Source organism: Quercus robur, chromosome 8 (genome assembly GCF_932294415.1).
Source record: "Quercus robur chromosome 8, dhQueRobu3.1, whole genome shotgun sequence".
In the NCBI taxonomy this organism is placed as follows: Eukaryota; Viridiplantae; Streptophyta; class Magnoliopsida; order Fagales; family Fagaceae; genus Quercus; species Quercus robur.
The window spans coordinates 25,105,784-25,125,775 of NC_065541.1; the positions used below are offsets into that span (position 1 = coordinate 25,105,784).

Sequence of the window (19,992 nt, forward strand, 5' to 3'; positions counted from 1 at the left end):
AGAAATTGAGCCTGCAAGGCTCGATTTCAATTTAAATGAAACCGAGTTCAATTGACTTGATTTCAACACTCCAAAATCAAGTATGTTGCACTCAAGATGTTAGTTTTCTAAATAGTTTTGAAAACGTGCTAATTGACAAAATTGTATAAAAATTAATGTTATTTAAAAAAAAAAAAAAAAAAACTCCTACCCAAACACTTAACAATAAATCTTTGTCATTGACCCACAACGTTACCATGCTCGCAAACCACTCGACGTTGTTGTGACACCATCATACCGCTTAAGTTAAGATCGATCTTGTCTTGCATCGCCACTAGCCATCGTCCCTTTAGCACTGATTGGACACCATTACCTTAGCAATTCACAGCCTAATAAGTAAGACTATTCCTCATTGCAGGACTTTTATAAGCTTGGATTCTTGTCATTTGAAGGGTACCCCCCCCCCCCCCCCCTCCCCCCTAATTTTACTTCGTTTTGTATGCATCATTAGACATCCACCATGTTTTCCATTTAATTTTTTATAAACCATTTTTAAAATAATAATAAAATATAAATATCATCTATCAAATATATAGAAAATTAGCCTAAATGTAAATTAGCGCTGTTTTTGTGGTCCTTAACAAATCATTTTTAATGGAGACTAATGAGAAGCCTTAGAGTGTGTTTGAGAAGTAATAAAACCCACAAATTATTAGAGTTTTTAGCTAATTTTTGATACTATTCATAAGTCACATTACACTTTTTAGTACTATTCATAGATTCTACTGTACTATTAAGCTAGCTTTTAGCTTTTTTTTTTTTTTTTTTTTAATACTTTTAGCAAAATATTTTCAGTTTCAACTAAATAAGTTGTTCCCAAATAAACCTTTAATTGAATAAGATTGAAACATAGAGACTCAATTGAACAAAGTAAAACTAGAGAACTGAAATGAATTTTGGTCAAACTTTAAAGAGGCAATTTGCAATTTAAATTTTAGCCCATATGTAATTATCTAGAATTATAAGAAATTTTCATACAAATTAAATCGTAGAAATTGCTTTTCAACTTGTTTTTAGCCACTTTCTAGGCACAACCAAACCAAACACAATTTACCAGTTAGTTTTCCAAAAAATAATAATAATAATTTTCCAAAGAATGTTTTCAACCCTATCAAGCAAAACATTATAATATGCTCCCAAATCCAAACCAATAATCCGTTTGGATTGAAGGGGAAAGGAGGGAAAGTAGAGAAGAGTTGGCCTAAAATTAACCTATTTTTAACCAACTCTACTCTACTCTCCTCTCAATTCAAACGGGTCCTAAAGAAATTAAAAGTAAATATTAAAAAAAAAAAAAAAAAAAAAAAAGACTAATCGTAGAAGTTGCCTTCCACGTTAGGAGCATACATTCTAACAGCTTTCAATTACATCCAAGATAATTAAACAAGAAGACTATATAAATATTATAATATCTGAATCTAAAAAAGGACAAATAAGAGAGTAGAAGAATACAAATGGCGCAATGCAAAGGTGAATGGACTACAGGTATATCCAGTTCAGTTTAAGTCGTGGAGATCTTCAAAATCCTGAAATTCATAAGAAGTTCCCAGCAGAGCTGCAGAAGCTACTTTCATCAGTCATCCTCTTCTTCATCAAGCGCTGTACAATCTTCTATCTCTGAAGTCGGAGCACTTTGTTTACTCATAGCACGCATTTCTTCAATTTCAATGAGCAACAATGGGTCACATACTATTTTGTCTGCCCGCAATATCTTAGGGCAACCTGGCAAGAGAAAACGGGTCAAGACTCAAGGGTGAGGCTCAAGCAGGAAATTGTAAAGTGAGAGCACAGAAAATCTATTTACCTGCTACAGGGCATTGACGGGCATTTGACCGAATGTAGACCATGACTACCTTCTTTTCATAAACATGCTTGCATTCCACACTGCATCAGGGGAAGAAAACACTTGGAAAAAAAAAGCATAAATAGAAAACATTTGATGTCACAATGCCTGCTCCAGTGCATTTGCAACACAAATATTTGATTAAAATCAGTAGTAACTAACAAGATGATAAGTAAGCATTTTTTTTTTTTTTTTGGATCCACATCCATGAGAACTTTTGAATGTATGACCAGGTTACTGAACTTTACACCTCAGGGATGGCAAATCCATTATGCATGCTTTGTCTTCTGCTGTAGTTATGAACAGTAATTTCTTAAGAAAGAAACTCCTTAAAAAGCATACCAGAAAGATAAAAACTTATTTTTTTTTGATAACCTTCGGACTTGCCTCTAGCCAGTAAAACCTACGGCCCTTAAGAACTAGTTGTAGGGTAATCTAGAGGCATTCACCTCTGATGGACTAAGCAATTTATGCTCATTCCCAGAAGCAGAAAGATAGAAATAATATTTTCAGGTGTAAGATAACCATTGGTCTTTGGACTTGCCTCCAGCCAGTAAAACCTATGGCCCTTAAGAACTAGTTGTAGGGTAATCTAGAGGCATTCACCTCTGATGGACTAAGTGATTTATGCTCATTCCCAGAAGCAGAAAGATAAAAATAATATTTTCAGGTGTAAGATAACCATTGGTCTTTGGAATGACTCCTGCCCTAAAACCAACTAGTCCAGATTTCCAAAGCTACCTTCCTTTGGGTCCACATAATGTCCATCATCATATATTCAAAAAAAAAAAATCACCTTGTAGTTGAATTTTCATCAATAAAAGGGTTAAAACTTAAAAGAGCCATGGCTGACGTGGTTATGGAAACAGTATCCACCTAAAGTTAGGGCAAAGCCCAAGCAAAAGTGTCTATGGCAGTAAATTAGGTTTTTACATTTTATTTGGTTATTCTACGTTAAGAGTATTTTAGTAATTCTATAATTGCTGGGTATGGATCATACTTATGGGCCTTTAGTTATTTTTTATTAGAAAGTCTTGTTTAGTTTATAGACCTTTATGTGTGAGCTTTAATTTGATTCGATTAGGATTTAGTTTACTAGTCAAAGTAGGAGTTGATCAATAAAATATTGAGGGTTTTTGAATAAATAGGCACATTGGCCTCTCTCTCTCTCTCTCTGATATTCTGTCACTATTCACCATACTGTTCACACTTCACATGCACTATTCATACATATTGTTTGCACGCACTGTTCACTGATTGTGGAGAAATTCAATTTCTATTTCTTCCAACAAAACCTCAAAAGAAGTTGTCTAGCAAGTTTTTGGCGCCGTTTCTACTAACAAATGTTCCCAACAAAACCTTTCTTATAAAAATTTCTAAAGCCTAGACCCACAAATCCTCCTAAACCTTAATCCACCACAAGCGCACATAAACAAATTCTCCAATTTATCTAAAGTCAATGTTGGGTGGAAGGAAGAGTGAGAGAGAGTGAAGAAGGAAAACTGTTTTTGGAACAAGAAAACAGGAAAACTTTGAAATGACTAATAGATTACCTGCGAACTGGTTCTGCCAGTTCAGTAACAGGCTTTCCACTTAATGGGCAGGTGACATTCAAAAGGTTGGACTGGGTAGTAGTCATTACAATGTCCTCCTGCTCTTCGCCTGGCATTGGCTGTCCTGCATGATGAACATTCTGCAGGAAAAAGCAAGAACACCACCTAATTAGTAATTGATAAGTAGAGAACATCTAATTAATACTGAAAGACAGACAATTACAAACAGAGACTGATAACATATGGCCAGCAAATATGGAAAATTGGAAAGTGAAAAAGACAAACATGAAATTGAAGAATGGCAGTGTGTGTATGTGAGAGACTTGGGACAAATTGAGGAATTCGACTGTGTAGAAGACTAGGTTTTAATTATTTTTATTTTTCATTATTATCTCAATGCTAAAAAAATATTATAAAAAAAAAAAAAAAAACTCAAAATTATAACTAATCAATTCTATTTAACCTTCGAATAAATATATACAAGAACTCTTTTTTGCACCGGTAATATTAGGACTCCTAATTTGATTAGTAAACTGAAAACCAAATAAAAGACTAACTTGGACACAGAAAATAAAGCCTAAAATATTTAGGATTTCCTAGAAAATTCTAGACTCAACTAAACTACCAAAATACCTTTAATTCACAATGATTGCAAGAATCACAATTTTGCCCCTAAATTGAAATTGGCCACACCTTATTTGTTAGGATTTAGATCCGAATTGGCAAATTCCAGTGCCAAAGTGAGAGTAGTATACATAGTAATTTGGTTATGATAAGTACCGAGTCATAAGCTGCTTGAAGACTACAAGTTTAAGATGACTAGTTCAAATGACTTCATGACTACCTGTGTGACCGTCCTAGGTAGACAAAAAGTTTGCATGACTTTCACTGTGGATTAACTTGTTAACTTAGTAAAATGTTTTGTGATTCACTTGCCTATTCCATCTTTCTACTTGGAATGTTGGGCTTGACTTGAGTATATAAAATTTCGAGTAAAGATTACGTAAGATCATAATCAACCTTTGGCATAGCCAAGAGCCTTTTAGCTCTCAACTGGTACTTCTTGGTGTTTCCAACAGAGATAGTCAAGGTTCAAATCCCTCCTCCCTCATTGTAACCATTGAATTATCATAAAAATAATCAACCTTTGGCACAAAGTACTTAATCCAACACGGTACAACAATAGGGTTTCGAATTCAAAAGGGCATGCTCACAGATATTCCAGACAGTCAAGCCAAGTAAGGAATTACTGCGATGATAGAAGCTCCATCAAGTGGTGCATGCAATACCCTTAGATAAGGCCTGGCTACCTCGGATTAGTCATAAACAAGGCCCAGTTACCTTGAATTAGCCATAGATTTTTGCTTGCTATATAGTTTTTTTTCCTGTTGTTCGTTTCTCAGGCTAGCATTTTGCGGTTGCTTTTCACACCTCCGGCTGGTTTCTTGTTTATCCATTATGGGTGGTTCAATGTTTTTATTCATTGAATCCAAAACTTTTGAGTTTTCAATTGAGGAAGGGGGGTCTTTTTTCCTACTACGGATTGTAGAGAGGGCCGGAATTCGCTGCATTCTGTTTTAGTGGGAAGAGAGAGTGCTCATAGATTGTTGTTTCACATGGAGGAATTGCTTTCTAAGCAATCTTCTGATCACTTTGCAAGAACTATAAGGGAGGGGGAGAAAGTCCTCATTCCACAAATGGGTTCCAATGCCCATGGCACATTCCTCTTACTTTCTGAACTTTTGCATGGTTGACAAAGGGGCAACATTGTGATACCGGAGGGGAGTGGATGGAGGGGTTTTGGTCTGCACCTAAGGAAGACGTTAGAACCAGCCTCCCTTGCTGGGCAAGGCCAACCGCATAGACAATCAAAGCCAATTGTGGTGGCTGCCAGACATAACAATCACAGTGGCGGTATTAAAGGAAAGGAGAAATTGCGGAATTTTGAAATTTGAAAACCTCTGCTTCCAGTTCTTTTCACCGTGATCAATGCGATTTGTATTTGGAGAAGGCAAAGGCACAGATTGGGGCTAAACTTACGTCTAATATTAATGGGAAAATCAAAACAAATTCACTGACCTTAGACTTATTCCTACGTGTAGAATATGGAAACAGTGGGAAGTGAACTATAGTATCATCATAGGTTAGACAAGTGGACCCTAAGGTATTGAATAATAGGCCCAACTACAAGACCAAGACAAAACCCAACTTAAGTGGGATGGGTAACACTCTTAAAGGAAAGGGGAATAACAAATGGATTCACAAGCCCAATACGTTGGCTTTACCTACGTCCAATGCTGAACGCAAACCACGGCCCAAGCCCATCAACCACTCACAATCACAACCCAACCCGCTGACCCTAACTCAGCCTCTTACCCACCCCAAAGACACATCGCCTCTTACCCACCCTAAAAACACATCGTCTCCCACTCAGTCACCCACAAAAGAAGTTCCAAAGACCATGATCACCTCAGATACGGTGCCGATGGACCACTCAGATCAAGCCAAACACACCCCTGACAACGGCAAACCTGTGCATGCCTTGGTGGGTCCCGATATTGCGATCTCAGAGCAAGAAGGTTCCCAAAGTGCTATCACGGTGGACCACGAGCTCCCGATATCGACAGAGGAGGTGGGTTCACAAATCAATTTGGGTTCAAGACCTTTGTCGGGCATTTTGCCTAAGGATATGGCACTAGGTCAGCTTGAAGGTGGCCACGGTGGGTCTCGCCCTTCAATCAAGGATTTTGTTGGTGATTTGGAGAGCACTTAGGGTAATTCTAATAATTGGGACCTAGTGCTACACGATGGGAAGCAAATTGTAATCCCCCTCTCTCTTCACCCCTCTCCTGGGAGCATCTCGGATTTCTCAGAACATGAAGGAGATGAGGGTCAAGGTAACGACACCTTCAAGGAAGAAAAGCGCATTGTTAGCTGGGCAGACGAGTGTGATACTGTTTCTATAGTCTCATGTTCAGAATGTGAGCTGTGGGACACTGAGGAGAACATAATTCGAGGGGTAGCAATGGAGGAGCCCTTATTTGTGCAACCTTTGGCCGTGGCCAATCCTGATGTCCATCTAGAGGTTAAGGGTGCTTCCACAAATCTATCACCTTGGGTTCTCAGCCATATTAAAGCATTTAGGAAATCTGTGGGGACTTCCTTGGAAGGTTTCAAAGCGGAAATTACTGGATTGGTTTTAGCATTAGAGGCCAAGAAGAAATCTGTCGTGCAAGGAAAGAGCTCTCGGAAGAAAGGTAACAAACTGGGTGTCAAAGGCAATAGGGAATTGAAGAGTTTGCTAAGCTCTTGGAATTTTGAGAAGGACTCTACTATTTCAGGCAGTGTAATTAGGGATCGGGATTTAGTGGTGCCTCAATGAATTTAAAATTAATCTCTTGGAATGTTAGGGGGCTGAATGATAGAGACAAAAGACTCCGGGTTCGGAATATGATCAGAAGCTAGGGTGCTGATGTTATTTGTTTTCAAGAAACAAAAATGGAGTTCATATCCAGAAGAGAGATACGAAGCTTGTGGGGTTGCCAGCATGTAGACTAGCTTTATTTGGGCTCTATTGGTGCTTTTTTTTGTGTTGGGGGGGGGGGGGGGGGGGGTGTTCTTGGTGATGTGGGATAGAAGAACTGTGGAAAAAATTGATGAAGCGGTGGGTCAATTTTATGTTTCATGTAAATTCAAAAATGTAGAGGATCAGTTTGAATGGGCTTTTTACTAGTATTTATGGTCCAAACTCTAATCTTGATCGGCGATTGCTTTGGGAGGAGCTAGTTGGTGGAGTGTGCCTTGGTGCTTTGGTGGTGATTTTAATGTAGTGAGATTTCCATCAGAGCGTTTTGGTTTAGATCCCTTCTCATCTGCTATGATTGATTTTTCAGATTTTATTTCTAAACAAGGTCTTATAGATTTGCCTATGGAAGGGGGTATATTTACTTGGTCTAATTCCAAAGAGGTAGCTTCATGTTCTAAGCTTGACAAGTTTCTACTATCTTCAGATTGGGAAGAACATTTTCCGAATATTCGTCAAAGACGACTCCAAAGGTTGCTCTCGGATCACTTCCCAATCCTTGTAGAAGGGGAAAATTTTCAGAGGGGCAGTCAGCCATTTCGGTTTGAGAACATGTGGTTAAAGGCAGATGGTTTTGTGGACAGAGTGAGATCCTGGTGGGTATCCTACACTTTTCGAGGCTCTTGTAGCTTTCGGATTGCAAGCAAACTGAAAGCTTTGAAGCTGGATTTAAAGAAATGGAATGAGGAAGAATTTAGGAATGTGGAAAATAGGATGCACAAGTTATGGAAAGATCAAAATGATTTAGATTTGATTGCAGATTGCCTACCTTTAACCAATGAGGAGATATTGGAGAAGGATTGGCTTCACACTAAGCTTGAAAAGGTAACCCTTATGGAAGAAATTTGTTGGAGACAAAAATCTAAGGCGCTCTGGATTCGAGAGGGAGATAGAAACTCTAAGCTCTTCCATAGAACTGCAAATTCTCATAGAAGATTTAATACCATCAACAATATGGGTGGATGGTGAACTAACATTGAATCCGAGTTCCTTAGCTGCTTGCATTTCCCTCTTTTACAAATAGTTATATGCTGAGAATGAAGGGCAAAGACCTGTCCTTGATGAAGTGGAATTTTCTAAGATTTCTAGGGAGGATGCAACTTGGTTGGACAGACTCTTTGAAGAAGAGGAGGTTTATAGTGTTATCAAAGATTGCAATGGTGACAAATCTCCGAGGACAGATGGTTTCTCGATGGCTTTCTTTCAGTCTTGTTGGGATTTTTTTAAAGCAAGAAATTATGGAGCTCTTTGGCAACTTCCATTCCTAGGCTATTTTTGAGAAAAGCCTTAATGCCACCTTGCTTGCTTTTATTCCAAAGAAGGTTGATGCTGTTAACATGAGAGATTTTAGACCTATTAGCCTTGTGGGCGGTATTTATAACATCCTATTCAAGGTGCTAGCTAATAGGCTAAAAAGGGTTATTTCTGGGATTATTTCTGAGACCCAAAATGCCTTTGTGTTGGATAGGCAAATCTTGGACTCGGTTTTAATTGCTAATGAATGCTTGGATAGTAGACTAAAGGCAGGAGTTCCAGGTGTTTTATGTAAATTAGATATGGAGAAAGCATTTGATCATGTAAGTTTAGACTTTCTCATGTATATGTTACAGCGATGTGGGTTCTCAGAGCAGTGGAGCAAGTGGATTTTGTTCTGCATTTCCAGGGTAAAATTTTCCATTCTAATCAATGGTAGCCCTAAAGATTTCTTTGGGAGTTCTAGGGGACTACGTTAAGGAGATCCACTCTCCCCACTTTTATTTGTTATTGTTATAGAAGTTTTAAGCTGGTTATTAGATGGGGCTGTTCTGGTTGGTCATATCTCAGGATTCACTGTAGGTCCTAGATCTCATACCCCCTTAATGGTGTCTCATCTTCTTTTTGCGGACAATACTCTAATTTTCAGTGATGCTTTACCTAGTCAAATTGGTAAATTGAGAGACATCTTATCTTCATTTAAGGCTGTGTCAGGTTTGCATATTAATCTGGCTAAATCCGATTGGTTCCAGTTGGTGAGGTGTTAAATATGGGTGAGCTGGTGGCCCTTTTAGGGTGTAGGCAGTCCTCACTGCCAATGACTTATTTGGGGCTTTCATTAGGAGCTAAATTTAAGGATAGGGCAATTTGGAACCCTATTCTTGAAAAAATGGAGCAAAGATTAGCAAGTTGGAAGTGTTTGTATCTACCAAAAGGTGGTAAGGTTACTTTACTTAAAAGCACTCTCTCAACCTTGCCTACTTATTACCTATCTCTCTTTCGTATCTCGGTGGATATTGCAAATCGCATTGAGAAACTCTAGCGGGATTTTTTATGGGGTGGTATTGATGAGTCCCATAAATTCAATCTAGTCAATTGGGCCCAGGTGTGTAGCCCTTTGAAGTCTGGTGGGTTGAGTGTGCGGAATTTGAGAAAATTTAACCAAGCATTGCTTAGTAAATGGCTGTGGAGGTACGGTACAGGGACAAACCACCTTTGGTGGCGAGTTATCAAGATCAAGTATGGGAATATTTGGGGTGGGTGGTGTACAAAAGAAGTAATAGCTGCTTATGGTGTTAGTCTGTGGAGAACTATATGACAAGGCTGGACAGCTTTCTTTCATCTTCAAAGTTGGCAATGGTAATAGAATTAAACTTTGGCATCACTTGTGGTGTGGGGGTTGTACTCTTTGGGAGGCATTTCCAGAACTCTACAGCTTTAGTTGTAACAAGGATTCTTATCTTGCAGATGTCATGTCTTTTCCTAATTAGAGGCTTCATTGGGATCTTCGATTCTATAGAAAGCCCCAAGATTAAGAGATGGAACAATTTGATATTTTTTGGAATCTTATACACTCTATGACCTTTACTAGTGAGGGGCATGACAAACTTTACTGGAAGTTGACAAAGAATAAGGGCTTTGGGGTTAGTGAATACTACTTATCCCTCTTCTCGACCCCTAACAACCTTTTTCTGTGGAAACCTATGTGGCGCTCAAAGATCCTTCCTAATGTTGGTTTCTTTTCTTGGACTGCCGCCTTAGGCAAGATTTTGACCCTTGATAGATTGGAATAAGGGTGTCCCCATCATGGATTGGTGTTATATGTGTAAAAGAAGCGGGGAATTAGTAAACCATCTTCTTCTTCATTGTCCCATTACTTTCAAGCTATGGTCTATGGTTTGGATCCTTTTTGGCGTGATTTGGGTGATGTCTCAAAGCGTTGCAGATTTATTTGCATCTTGGCAAGGTCCATTTGGTAGACAGCGCATAATAGACCTATGGCGGGCTGTCCCATATCGTGATTTATGGTGTCTTTGGCAGGAAATGAACAGTAGATGCTTTGAGGGAACAGAACGGTCGATTCTTGAGATTAAATCTCTCCTCCTCCACTCTTTGTTTGCTTGGTGTTCTGTTTTCTCTTATTTTTCTTGCTCTAATCTTTTTGTTATGCTTGATCATTGTAATTTTCGATCTTGATGTAACCCTTTCCATGTACACTCCCAGTGTACCTAGGGCTTTTGATTTCTAAAATTTCGTTATTTATCAAAAAAAAAAAAATTGTATTGTTAACTTTGGGCATAAGAAACAATTAATCCATTAATTAGGAAATTGAGGTCAATTAAATAAAAACCCAAACTAATTTTTTTTTTTAACCTAGCACACAAATAACAAGACCTTTAAAACCACACAAATTTTTTCTTCAATTGGAATTCACACGAGTCCCATTAAATAAATCTTAAATAGAAGAATTACTGAAGTAGTAAAAAATTAATCTTCCATGGCTGCACCAGAGAGAATCCCTACAAGTTCACACAGACATACTTCTTGTGCAAATAACAAAAAAGGTTGTTCCCAGCTCAAACAACAAATACTGTAATATATTTCTCAAAAATGATAGGAAGGTCAATTAATTGACTTTTTTTCTTTTTGATAATCTGTCGATTAATTGACTTGTCCTATGGTTAACTAACCATATGATCTTAGCCAGAAGTTAGATCATAATGTGAACTTTATTTGCTTGACTGCAGAGATTTAGTATTACAAAGTCACAAACAAAGCCAGACACTTCAAATGGTGGCCTATGCCTAGCATGTAAAGCATACTAGATATATTGCCATTCTTTGGATGAAGACATTATATGAAATCCAGCCTGATGTCTACGCAGACAAATAAATATCATGTGCTAGGTGGCACGTATATTGATAACTGATTTTAAATGTCTTTCAATATGTTTCATCAAAGAAACTTTTTTTATTTTCATTTTTTTTATTTATTTAAATTTTATATATTGCAATCAATCCATCTTAATTACCTTTTACCCTTACTTCTTTACTCATGTGAAATTGTTCTAACTTAGCAAGCTCCTCTTTTGCAATCAAGAGGAAGAAAGTTTTGATTACCTTTTCCTCAGGTTCCCTTTTGGCAAAGCTGTGTGGCTTGGATCTGATTTGACCTAAGAGTAGATCTTCTCAACCCTCACAACCTTCATAACTAGTCTCCAGCTTGTTGGCCATCAAACCTTCTAACAAAGAACAGAACCAATGGTTGTCCACTATCCTGGTGACAATATTATGGACCATATGTGGAGGAGAAAAAAATAATTTTTGACGGTGAAAAGATGGATCACATAGGTACTTTGATTTATAGTAAATGTAGGAATTTGAAATATGCAACGGCTGAGAGGGAAAATGAAGAAGCTCATAAAGTTCAACAAGAACAGTAGAAAGGTCCCAGCCATCTTAGCTTTGGGTCAGCAGCTCCCAATTGGCAGGCTCTATTGGTTGTAGGAGATTAGATTAAGCTTAATAATCCTGGAGGGATAGCTTTTGTGGCAAAAAGCAGGGGAGGAAAAAGAATTTGTAGATTGTTATAGCAAAATTGTAAATAGTAGGGTGAAAGCTAGACTCGTTGCTGTCAAGGAAGCACTAATCCAAGTTGCCAGTCTTGGACTCCATGAGTTCATTGCACTAGTGGAAAGAAAACAAGTTCAACAAAAGTGTTCCAAGGTAAATGTCATCCCATGGCAATGTGCAGTGCCAGCGGAGGACATACAACAAATGAAGCAGGCAAGACTTCATTCCGCCTCTTCTTCATCGACTCCTATTTAAGAGCCCTATAGTAGGTTCTGTTATCTAAGACAATTTACATGACAACATCCTTCTGAACCTCAATCGTACATCCGTATAAAACCCCAACTAAACCTTATGTCTTATTTCAAGTTACATTGTGAAAAAAGTATGAGAGGAAAAAAACAAATAAAGAGGCATTTAATGTGACATAAAATACATAAATGAATTCCTAATGTGAGATGATTAAACACCCAACATAATCTGTTCACCAACTCTATAAAAATTAAGAATAATAATAATATAATTAAACAATATTGAAAATTACAAAAAAATATATATATAAATAAATATAGCCTATCCTGATAATTGACCAACACCCAAGCCAAAACTTCAAAAGAAAATGATAGAAATTTTTATTTTATTTTATAGGTAAGTAAGAAGAAAATGGTAGAAAAAAAAATACCCAGATAGCTTCTCTAAACTGGCGTATTATAGGATGATTTTCTGGAACTGAAGATGAATTAGCCTTGAGATTCACAATTTCATCATCAAACAGTTTCTTAAAATTGGTTAACTGCATTTAAAACATCAAATTAACGAGTGAGTTATAGAAAAGAGAGGGAACAGAAAGAAAGAAAAAAGCATGTGAAGAGAAGTCATTGAAAGAATAAAAAATGTGCATTATATATAAGCACCTCTGGCCCAAGCTGATACCTATCTGCAACAGAATGAATTGCTGTCGAAAAATGTGTAGACTGTTCATATTTACCCGACAACTCAACAGCTGCATTTTCAATTTCCTTTACCTGCAGTAACATCCAGCAAACAATCGATCTATGTTACCAAATTTCTGGAGTTTCCCTTCATCTTCCAACTGCAGTTTATCAATTTAAACAAGGAGTTGCTGACATTTTCCTAAAACAGGAATTTTCAATCATCTTAAGGTAGGTTTTAACAGTTGCTCTTAAGTATTTATACACCAAATTAGGGTTTTGTATTACCTCAAATAGAAAATTCTTGGTTAAAACTCAGACCCATAAAATTTAAAAAATTAAAATTAAAAAAAAAAAAAAAAAACCCAGAAATAGGATTTCTCAGCATTGTCAAAAAGAAAGGTTATTAGATTCCCGAACTATTTATCATGTTATTTATTTATGAGCTTTAAGATAGAACTCACTGAACTATAGTAGTTATATCAAGATCAGTCAGGTGGACAATTTCGTATTCTAAGGATCCAAAATGACAAAAAAAAAAATTACAATTCAAAACAATTTGAACTTATTTTCCTTTCCAAATGTTTTTGCATCCACCAATTCTATAAAAAATTAAGATTTATTGGTTGGATGGTGGTAATTTCTCCAGAAGTACCAAATGGTAAAAAGAAATTTGGATCCAGAAGTTCAAATTCCTTCTTGCTTTTCTACATTGTCTCATCAACTAAACAGGCATAAACAATAATACTATGAATAAAAGGCTCATTGTCCAAAATACCATCTGAGACTGGTTATCTCTCTCCAAATCAATTGCGACTTCCTTCATCATATTCAACGCCTTTCGAATTTCCTGAAACATGCAACCGAAACTGATTTGGTAATAACTCAATAATAAGAGATGAAATGACAACTGACACACCATTTGGGTAGGAATCCAAAGCACTTAATTTTAATTTCAAAAGCAAAAAAGTCACATTGTTTTCCTGCTCCGAAAAGCAAGCCAAGTAATTTGAACATGCTAATCAATCAGCATATTTTTGACAATGTACAACAACAACAACAACAAAGTCTAAGTCCCCAAACTATGGGATTGTCTATGGATCCTAAACAGACTAATCGGCTAATTGCTCAACAAACTAAGCGGGGTTCATGAAGATATAAATTAGAAGAATAAGTCACTACCAAACTAGCATTTTCAAAACTTAGGGAAGCACTTATCTTAACATTTAAAAGCACAAAAAAAGCATTTCAATTTCAACTTTCAAGAATTAGGTAAAAAAGAAAGATGGTTATTGGTTCCAAAATCAAAGCATAGAGCAGATTAGGGTTTAAATTTTTTTCGACATTAAAAAAAAAAAAAAAAAAAAAAAAAAAAAAAAAAAAAAAAAAACACACTTATTATGTAATCACTTCAAAAATGGAGATGATCCCTTAGGGTTTGCAGGGGATCAAATGATTCAGTGTCACTGGAAAAGCACTAGTAAATGGAAGAAATTTGATTATCAAAATCACTTCCAAATTTCTTTTTTTTAACTACAAAGAAAAAAAAAAAAAAAAAGAGGAGATATTTTACAGCGATGAGGGACTGATTGTCGGAGTAGAGTGTGGAAGCTGCGGTTCTGATTCTGCCACTGACGCCACCACTGGACCGAGAAGCCGAGGTCGACGCCATGCCTAGGGTTTCTCTCTCTCTCTCTCTGATTGAAAAAGCGGTTTAAGTTTTGGCAATTTGGAGGGAGAAACAGAGGGAAATCGAAAGTCTTCTCAGTTCTCACTCCTTCAACGCACCGTTTTTGGAATTTATTTATATATTTTTATTATTATTATTATTTTATTCATCTTATCATTATAAATAAAAAACCAAAAATGAATTTGGTTTTTTTCTTTTTGATAAATAAGAAGAGAATATTATTAATAAAAGAATAGCAAGAAAAGCACACAAAGTTCACGGTAGTGAACAAAGGAAGAAAGAAACAAAAAGACAGAAGCAGCCCTTAATCTATACTAATAGAGGAAAGAAAATCCAAAAGGGTAGAACAATCCGAATAACCCCAACAACAAGACCAATCGAAGAGGATCCGCTGGCAATGCTCTAATAATTGAACCACTGTTTTCTCTTCATCCTCAAAAGATCGACGATTTTGTTCAGTCCAAATAGTCCACATTAAACATCCTGGAACCAAATCCCAAATATCTAAGCTATGCTTCCCAAGCCAATGATACCAGCAAAATAATAAGTCCACAATTGAACCTGACATGACCCATTCCATCCCAAACAACCGAAGCATATACATCCACAAAGAATGAGCTATCGGACAAAAAAGTAACAGGTGATCCACAGATTCCGCATTACAACAATACAAACAACAACGATTCGCCAAAGGGCGACTATGAATCATAAGGTTATCCAAATTTATAATCTGACCATGGGCTGCTGTCCACATAAAAAAAAAAAACCACCCTTTTAGGAACCTTAACTTTCCAAGGGAAAGTGGAAGGAGCAACATTTCGAATCTTATGATAAAAGGACCGAGTATCAAACTTCCCACTGCCATTAAAATCCCAACAAAGCCTATCATGCCCTCCTTCCCTAGGAATTCGGGTTTGGATGAAATGAAGAAAGGAGTAAGAAGCTGCCAACTCCCAATCATTGAAGTCCCTGTGGAAACTTAAACTCCACACTCTGTCATTATCACCCACAGGAGGGCTTAACACCTCAGAAATACAAGCCTCCTTATTAGCTGAACACAAAAATAACTGAGGATAAAGAATTTTGAGAGGAACATCACCAGTCCACCAATTATGCCAAAAAAGAATACGAGAACCATCCCCCACCACAAAAGAGAAATGCTTAGCGAAAGTTTCCCACCCTTCACTGATTGGTTTTTTTCATACTAAAATTTTGACAATAGATACGATCAAAATTAATTAGTTGTCAAATTTTGATGATCTCTACCACTCATCTTGTTCATACATATGGACAGTAACGTACGTACATATGTACGTACACACACACACACACATATCAACCATTTGACTATATATATAAATATATATATTTGACATGGGAATACATTTTCAATAAGTATAAATAACAATAACTTTTAATTGTCTACTCTTTTTGTGTATAATAATTGTCTATTATGGTCAACCATAAGTCTTCAATATTACTCTAAATTATGTATTTACATAATGAATCTGCATAATATATCATCACTGCATAGTGTTTACATAAAGTATCTGCCAACAAATGCAATTCTCCTAAACAATTATCATTCATTATATAATAATATTATTAGTCCATGGTAAAGATTGTCCCATATAAAAGCAATTTAGAGCAATACAGGTACTATGTTTAAAATTTTCATCTTTTACTTCATTCATTCATTCTTTCTTCTTCTTCTTCTTTTATTATTTTTATTTTTTTGCACTTTATGTACGAAAAAGAAGTAACTTCTACTTGGAATCCATCAAACCGAAAATTTCTCAGAGAAAAAAGAAAATCAAGCTTGAAATTCAAAATAAAGAATTAGGATTTTGGTAGAGATGAATGAAATAATTACCACTGCAAATTTGTTCTCATTTGCGAGTTGGAGCTATTGACTGATCAGTGAAGAAAAAAAAAATCTAATTAGAGAATTATGTTACAGTGGGGAAGAGAAACACGGAGAAAAAAGAGAAGAGAGACAGTTAGAGAGAAAGAGAGAGAGAGAGAGAGATCTATGGGAAGAGGAGAGACCAAAGTCAGTGACAGGGAGGGTGTGGGGCGAGAAAAAGTGAGAAAACTTACCATGAGAGAGAGAATGCGCCAAAAAATTATGTTTCCCATGGCTACAGACAAAGATAATATTTATAAGAGATGTAATGCGTGAGAGAGAGATTGTTTTCCAAATTTTTTTTTTGGAAAACAACCTATAGAAAATAAGCCATATTTTATTAAGGTTTTCCACTGATTAAAGATAGTTTTCCATTGAAAAGTTTTTTTTTGTGCTACCAAACATTGGAAAATGTGGAAAACTATATTTACAGAAAGTTTTCCAACAAAACAAATAGAGCAAGGTTGGACTGGATAAAGGTCAGAGGAGACTTCTTTTTACGAGAAATTATTAGGTCCACCAAAGGACTACTGAAGTGGTTCTCTTTGGTCCTCTCTTAACCAATAAAATATTGTTATTTATGCAATTTGATATCACCTAGGTTTTTTTGTTTTATTTTATTTTTGCTGATTAAGAAGTTGACTCACAAATTTGCATAGGTAGCATCATTTTATTGATTAGAATGATCACTTTAGCAGTCCTCTTGATGGACTTAATAATTTCTCTTAGTTGTGATATTCTGTTCCCTTGTATACAAATTGTCATTTGCATGGAACACACGCTGCAAATCCTTTGTGAAAATTTCTTATATACATGACAAGAAAATCATTATTAATGATTTGAATTGCATATTTTTGTGATTGAATCTACTGTTTTGGGTTTACATTACAATATGATTTGGATTTGTTAATTTTTTTCTATTGGACCTTGCTGTTATTGTTTTGATCTTTACTTGTACATGTAATGTAATGTAAGTTGTTCTTAGGCATGATAAGCTAGCTCTTGGTCACTTGGTACCACGATGACCCAGATAGATCTCATTACCCGCATTCGTGTTGTACAAAAACCTTGACCAACTTTTTGAGATAGACCAAAAAACTCATACATTGGTTGGATTGTGGAATTTTTAGTTTCTTTGAGTGAAGTATTTGCTGATTTTAGTGAATCTATTATTGCTTTAGTAGCTTCTTTTTATTTAAAGCATTAATGTACTTGTGAGATTGTTGCTAGAATTAACAAGTTATATTCCACACACACGTATTTTATGTATAATCCAATTAACTACCAGGAGTTCCAGAATTATTATGTATAGGTAATGCAAAAACTCATTAATTTAGGACTGTATTTTATGGAATATATCTTGTTAAAGTGATGATTGGTGGTACCAAGTTATTTAATGGGTTAATAAATATCAAAAGGAGCTGTCATGTTAGGATGATCTAATTAAAAACAAATTTCAGCAATTCTTATTTTATTTTTGGCTGAATAAAAAATGCGATAATTCTTAAAGAGCCCCGCAGGCAGGTATATAAGTTGTAATTTTGTCTAAATTTCTTGCAGCTTTGTATTCATGTTAATGTGATGCTAAAATAAATTAATGGAATTTATTATCCTATATTATGTCAATTAAAAATTATTTCCCTTTTCTTTTTCGTTTCTATTTAGATTATGTTTTATGTTATCTATCCCACTGGCGGCACCAAGCGTTAATCAAGGTGGCCACGGGACCACCTTAATTTTTTTTTTTTAATATAACTTAAAAAATTATGAGGTTTAAATTAATATGGGTCTTTTGATCACTCTAGAAAAAAAAAAAAAAACTTGACCACCCTTAATAACAATTGAGCCCATTAAAAATAAAATTCAACCTCTCCAAAATTTTTGTCCGTTGAATGTTGAAAATAAAAATTGCAAGAAATGCTATGTTCACAACATTTTCACAATATTTTTGTAACAAATCCTAAATAACAGGTTGTTATTGATGAATAAAAAATAATTTCAGTGGTAAGTTCAAATTAGAACAGTAAAAAATTACAACCTAGTTTTTTTTGTGAAAATGTTGTGGACATAACACTTCTCAAAAATTGCTCAAACAAACATATTAGCCTAAATTCTCAAATCAAACATTTAATTGTGCTTTTTTAAATTCTGTTTCAACTAGCATATTTTAAAATTGCTATTTTTTTATATATAAAAAATGCACACTTTTCAAATAGCTAGTCTGTTAGTATTTGCTTTAGTTTTAAGTCGAATTTGTTGGATTTATATGATATATTTTTTCAAAAAGATAATGTATTTTGTTTATATTAGTACTTGTTTAGGCAATATGTTAGTAATTGAATAAGAGATCGGTAGCTTAATAATTGATTGGTTGTATATATTGAAAAAGATGCAGTTGATAATATTAATAGTGAAACTATCATATCACACAATAATTTTAAAATATGAAAACTTGTGAAAGAAAATTTTTAAACTTTATGTATTTGAATATGTTTTTATTTTTTGATGTTAATATATTCAAGTTTTATTATTAATAAATTTTTTAAAATTAAGTTTTTTAATGACCATCCTGAAAAAACATTCTAGAGTTGCCACTAATCTATCCCCCTAGAGACTAGTCTATACTTTCTAATGCTATTGCAACCTATTTGATGTCATAATGCCACCTTGGTTAAATAATTTTGTGAAGTGCAGCATATCTTTGTTTTGAGAGCACTCTATGCATGATTCATACCTAACTAATTAAGTGCACCAAGTGGTTAGGATTAGTGCTCTTAAATCTTATTGTATGATGCTATGTATAACATTACGTATAACTTAATGTTGTAATTAATAAAGTTGTTTTATTATTATCTAAAATAATGGTAACATGAATATTTGACATTATCATATAGCCCATGAGATGCATAGTATGTGATTTATGTGATTTAGTCACAGAAGATATAAATCACAAGTTCTTTGTAAACTCAAAATTTTAGTTCGTAGCCGGTAATGAAATTGGGCATTTCATCTGCGAAAATTATAACGTATCAACTAAGATAATTTGTCTTGATCATGGAAGTAGAGACTTCTAGTTGGTATGTTGATATGTTTTAAGAGTTAAAACATATTGAACTGGACTGCTGTGAGATTTATTATTCTCCTAACGACTGTCAAATGAATAATAAATCTCATGACTTCTATTTATATTAACTCTTAATTCTAAGAGAATAATGGACATGATCATGAAGTGTAGGTTGCTTTGATATATCAAGAGTAAGATCTATAGTTACGATTAAAATCTCAATATGTTGGGCAACCACATTTAGTGTTAATGGAACATATATTCTCAAGATGAAATTCATAATCTCTTAATGGAGATATAAAATATTTCATTGAAATAAGTTTAATGGGTTTGGTTATTCAGAATGTTAGGCCTAACTACTTTAGTAAAGAGTTACTAAAATATATATTTATGAAATTGGATTTCATAAATATATAATGAATAACTTAAAAGATTAAATTAGGTACTTAAGGATTAAGATATAGTAATCTTCAAAGTGGCAGTCTACATTCATGACTTTGTATTACTATGAATATTTTATGAAGGGATTGCATGTACAATAAAGTCTTGGGATATAATT

At 35.1% G+C, this 19,992-nt stretch overlaps 1 protein-coding gene across 1 annotated transcript; it reads right to left on the reverse strand.

The window, feature by feature from the left end:
- Positions 1 to 1,415: 1,415 nt before the first annotated feature.
- LOC126695081 (E3 SUMO-protein ligase MMS21) lies at positions 1,416 to 14,549 on the reverse strand. Its single transcript, XM_050391694.1, has 7 exons — positions 14,347 to 14,549; positions 13,552 to 13,623; positions 12,756 to 12,866; positions 12,524 to 12,634; positions 3,436 to 3,575; positions 1,844 to 1,923; positions 1,416 to 1,761 (listed from the first exon to the last, which is right to left on the reverse strand). The coding sequence occupies exons 1-7, from the start codon at positions 14,443 to 14,445 to the stop codon at positions 1,613 to 1,615; spliced, it is 762 nt and encodes a 253-aa protein (XP_050247651.1). The 5' UTR covers positions 14,446 to 14,549; the 3' UTR covers positions 1,416 to 1,612.
- Positions 14,550 to 19,992: the final 5,443 nt, after the last annotated feature.

Bases quoted from the DNA above. Each gene is read 5' to 3' on its own strand.
- LOC126695081 (XM_050391694.1), bottom strand. From the start codon at position 14,445: ATGGCGTCGACCTCGGCTTCTCGGTCCAGTGGTGGCGTCAGTGGCAGA. The intron at 12,867-13,551 runs GTATTTTGGACA...ATGTTACTGCAG, and splicing joins GAGATAACCAGTCTCAGATG to GTAAAGGAAATTGAAAATGC. The intron at 12,635-12,755 runs GTGCTTATATAT...TTTTAAATGCAG, and splicing joins GGTATCAGCTTGGGCCAGAG to TTAACCAATTTTAAGAAACT.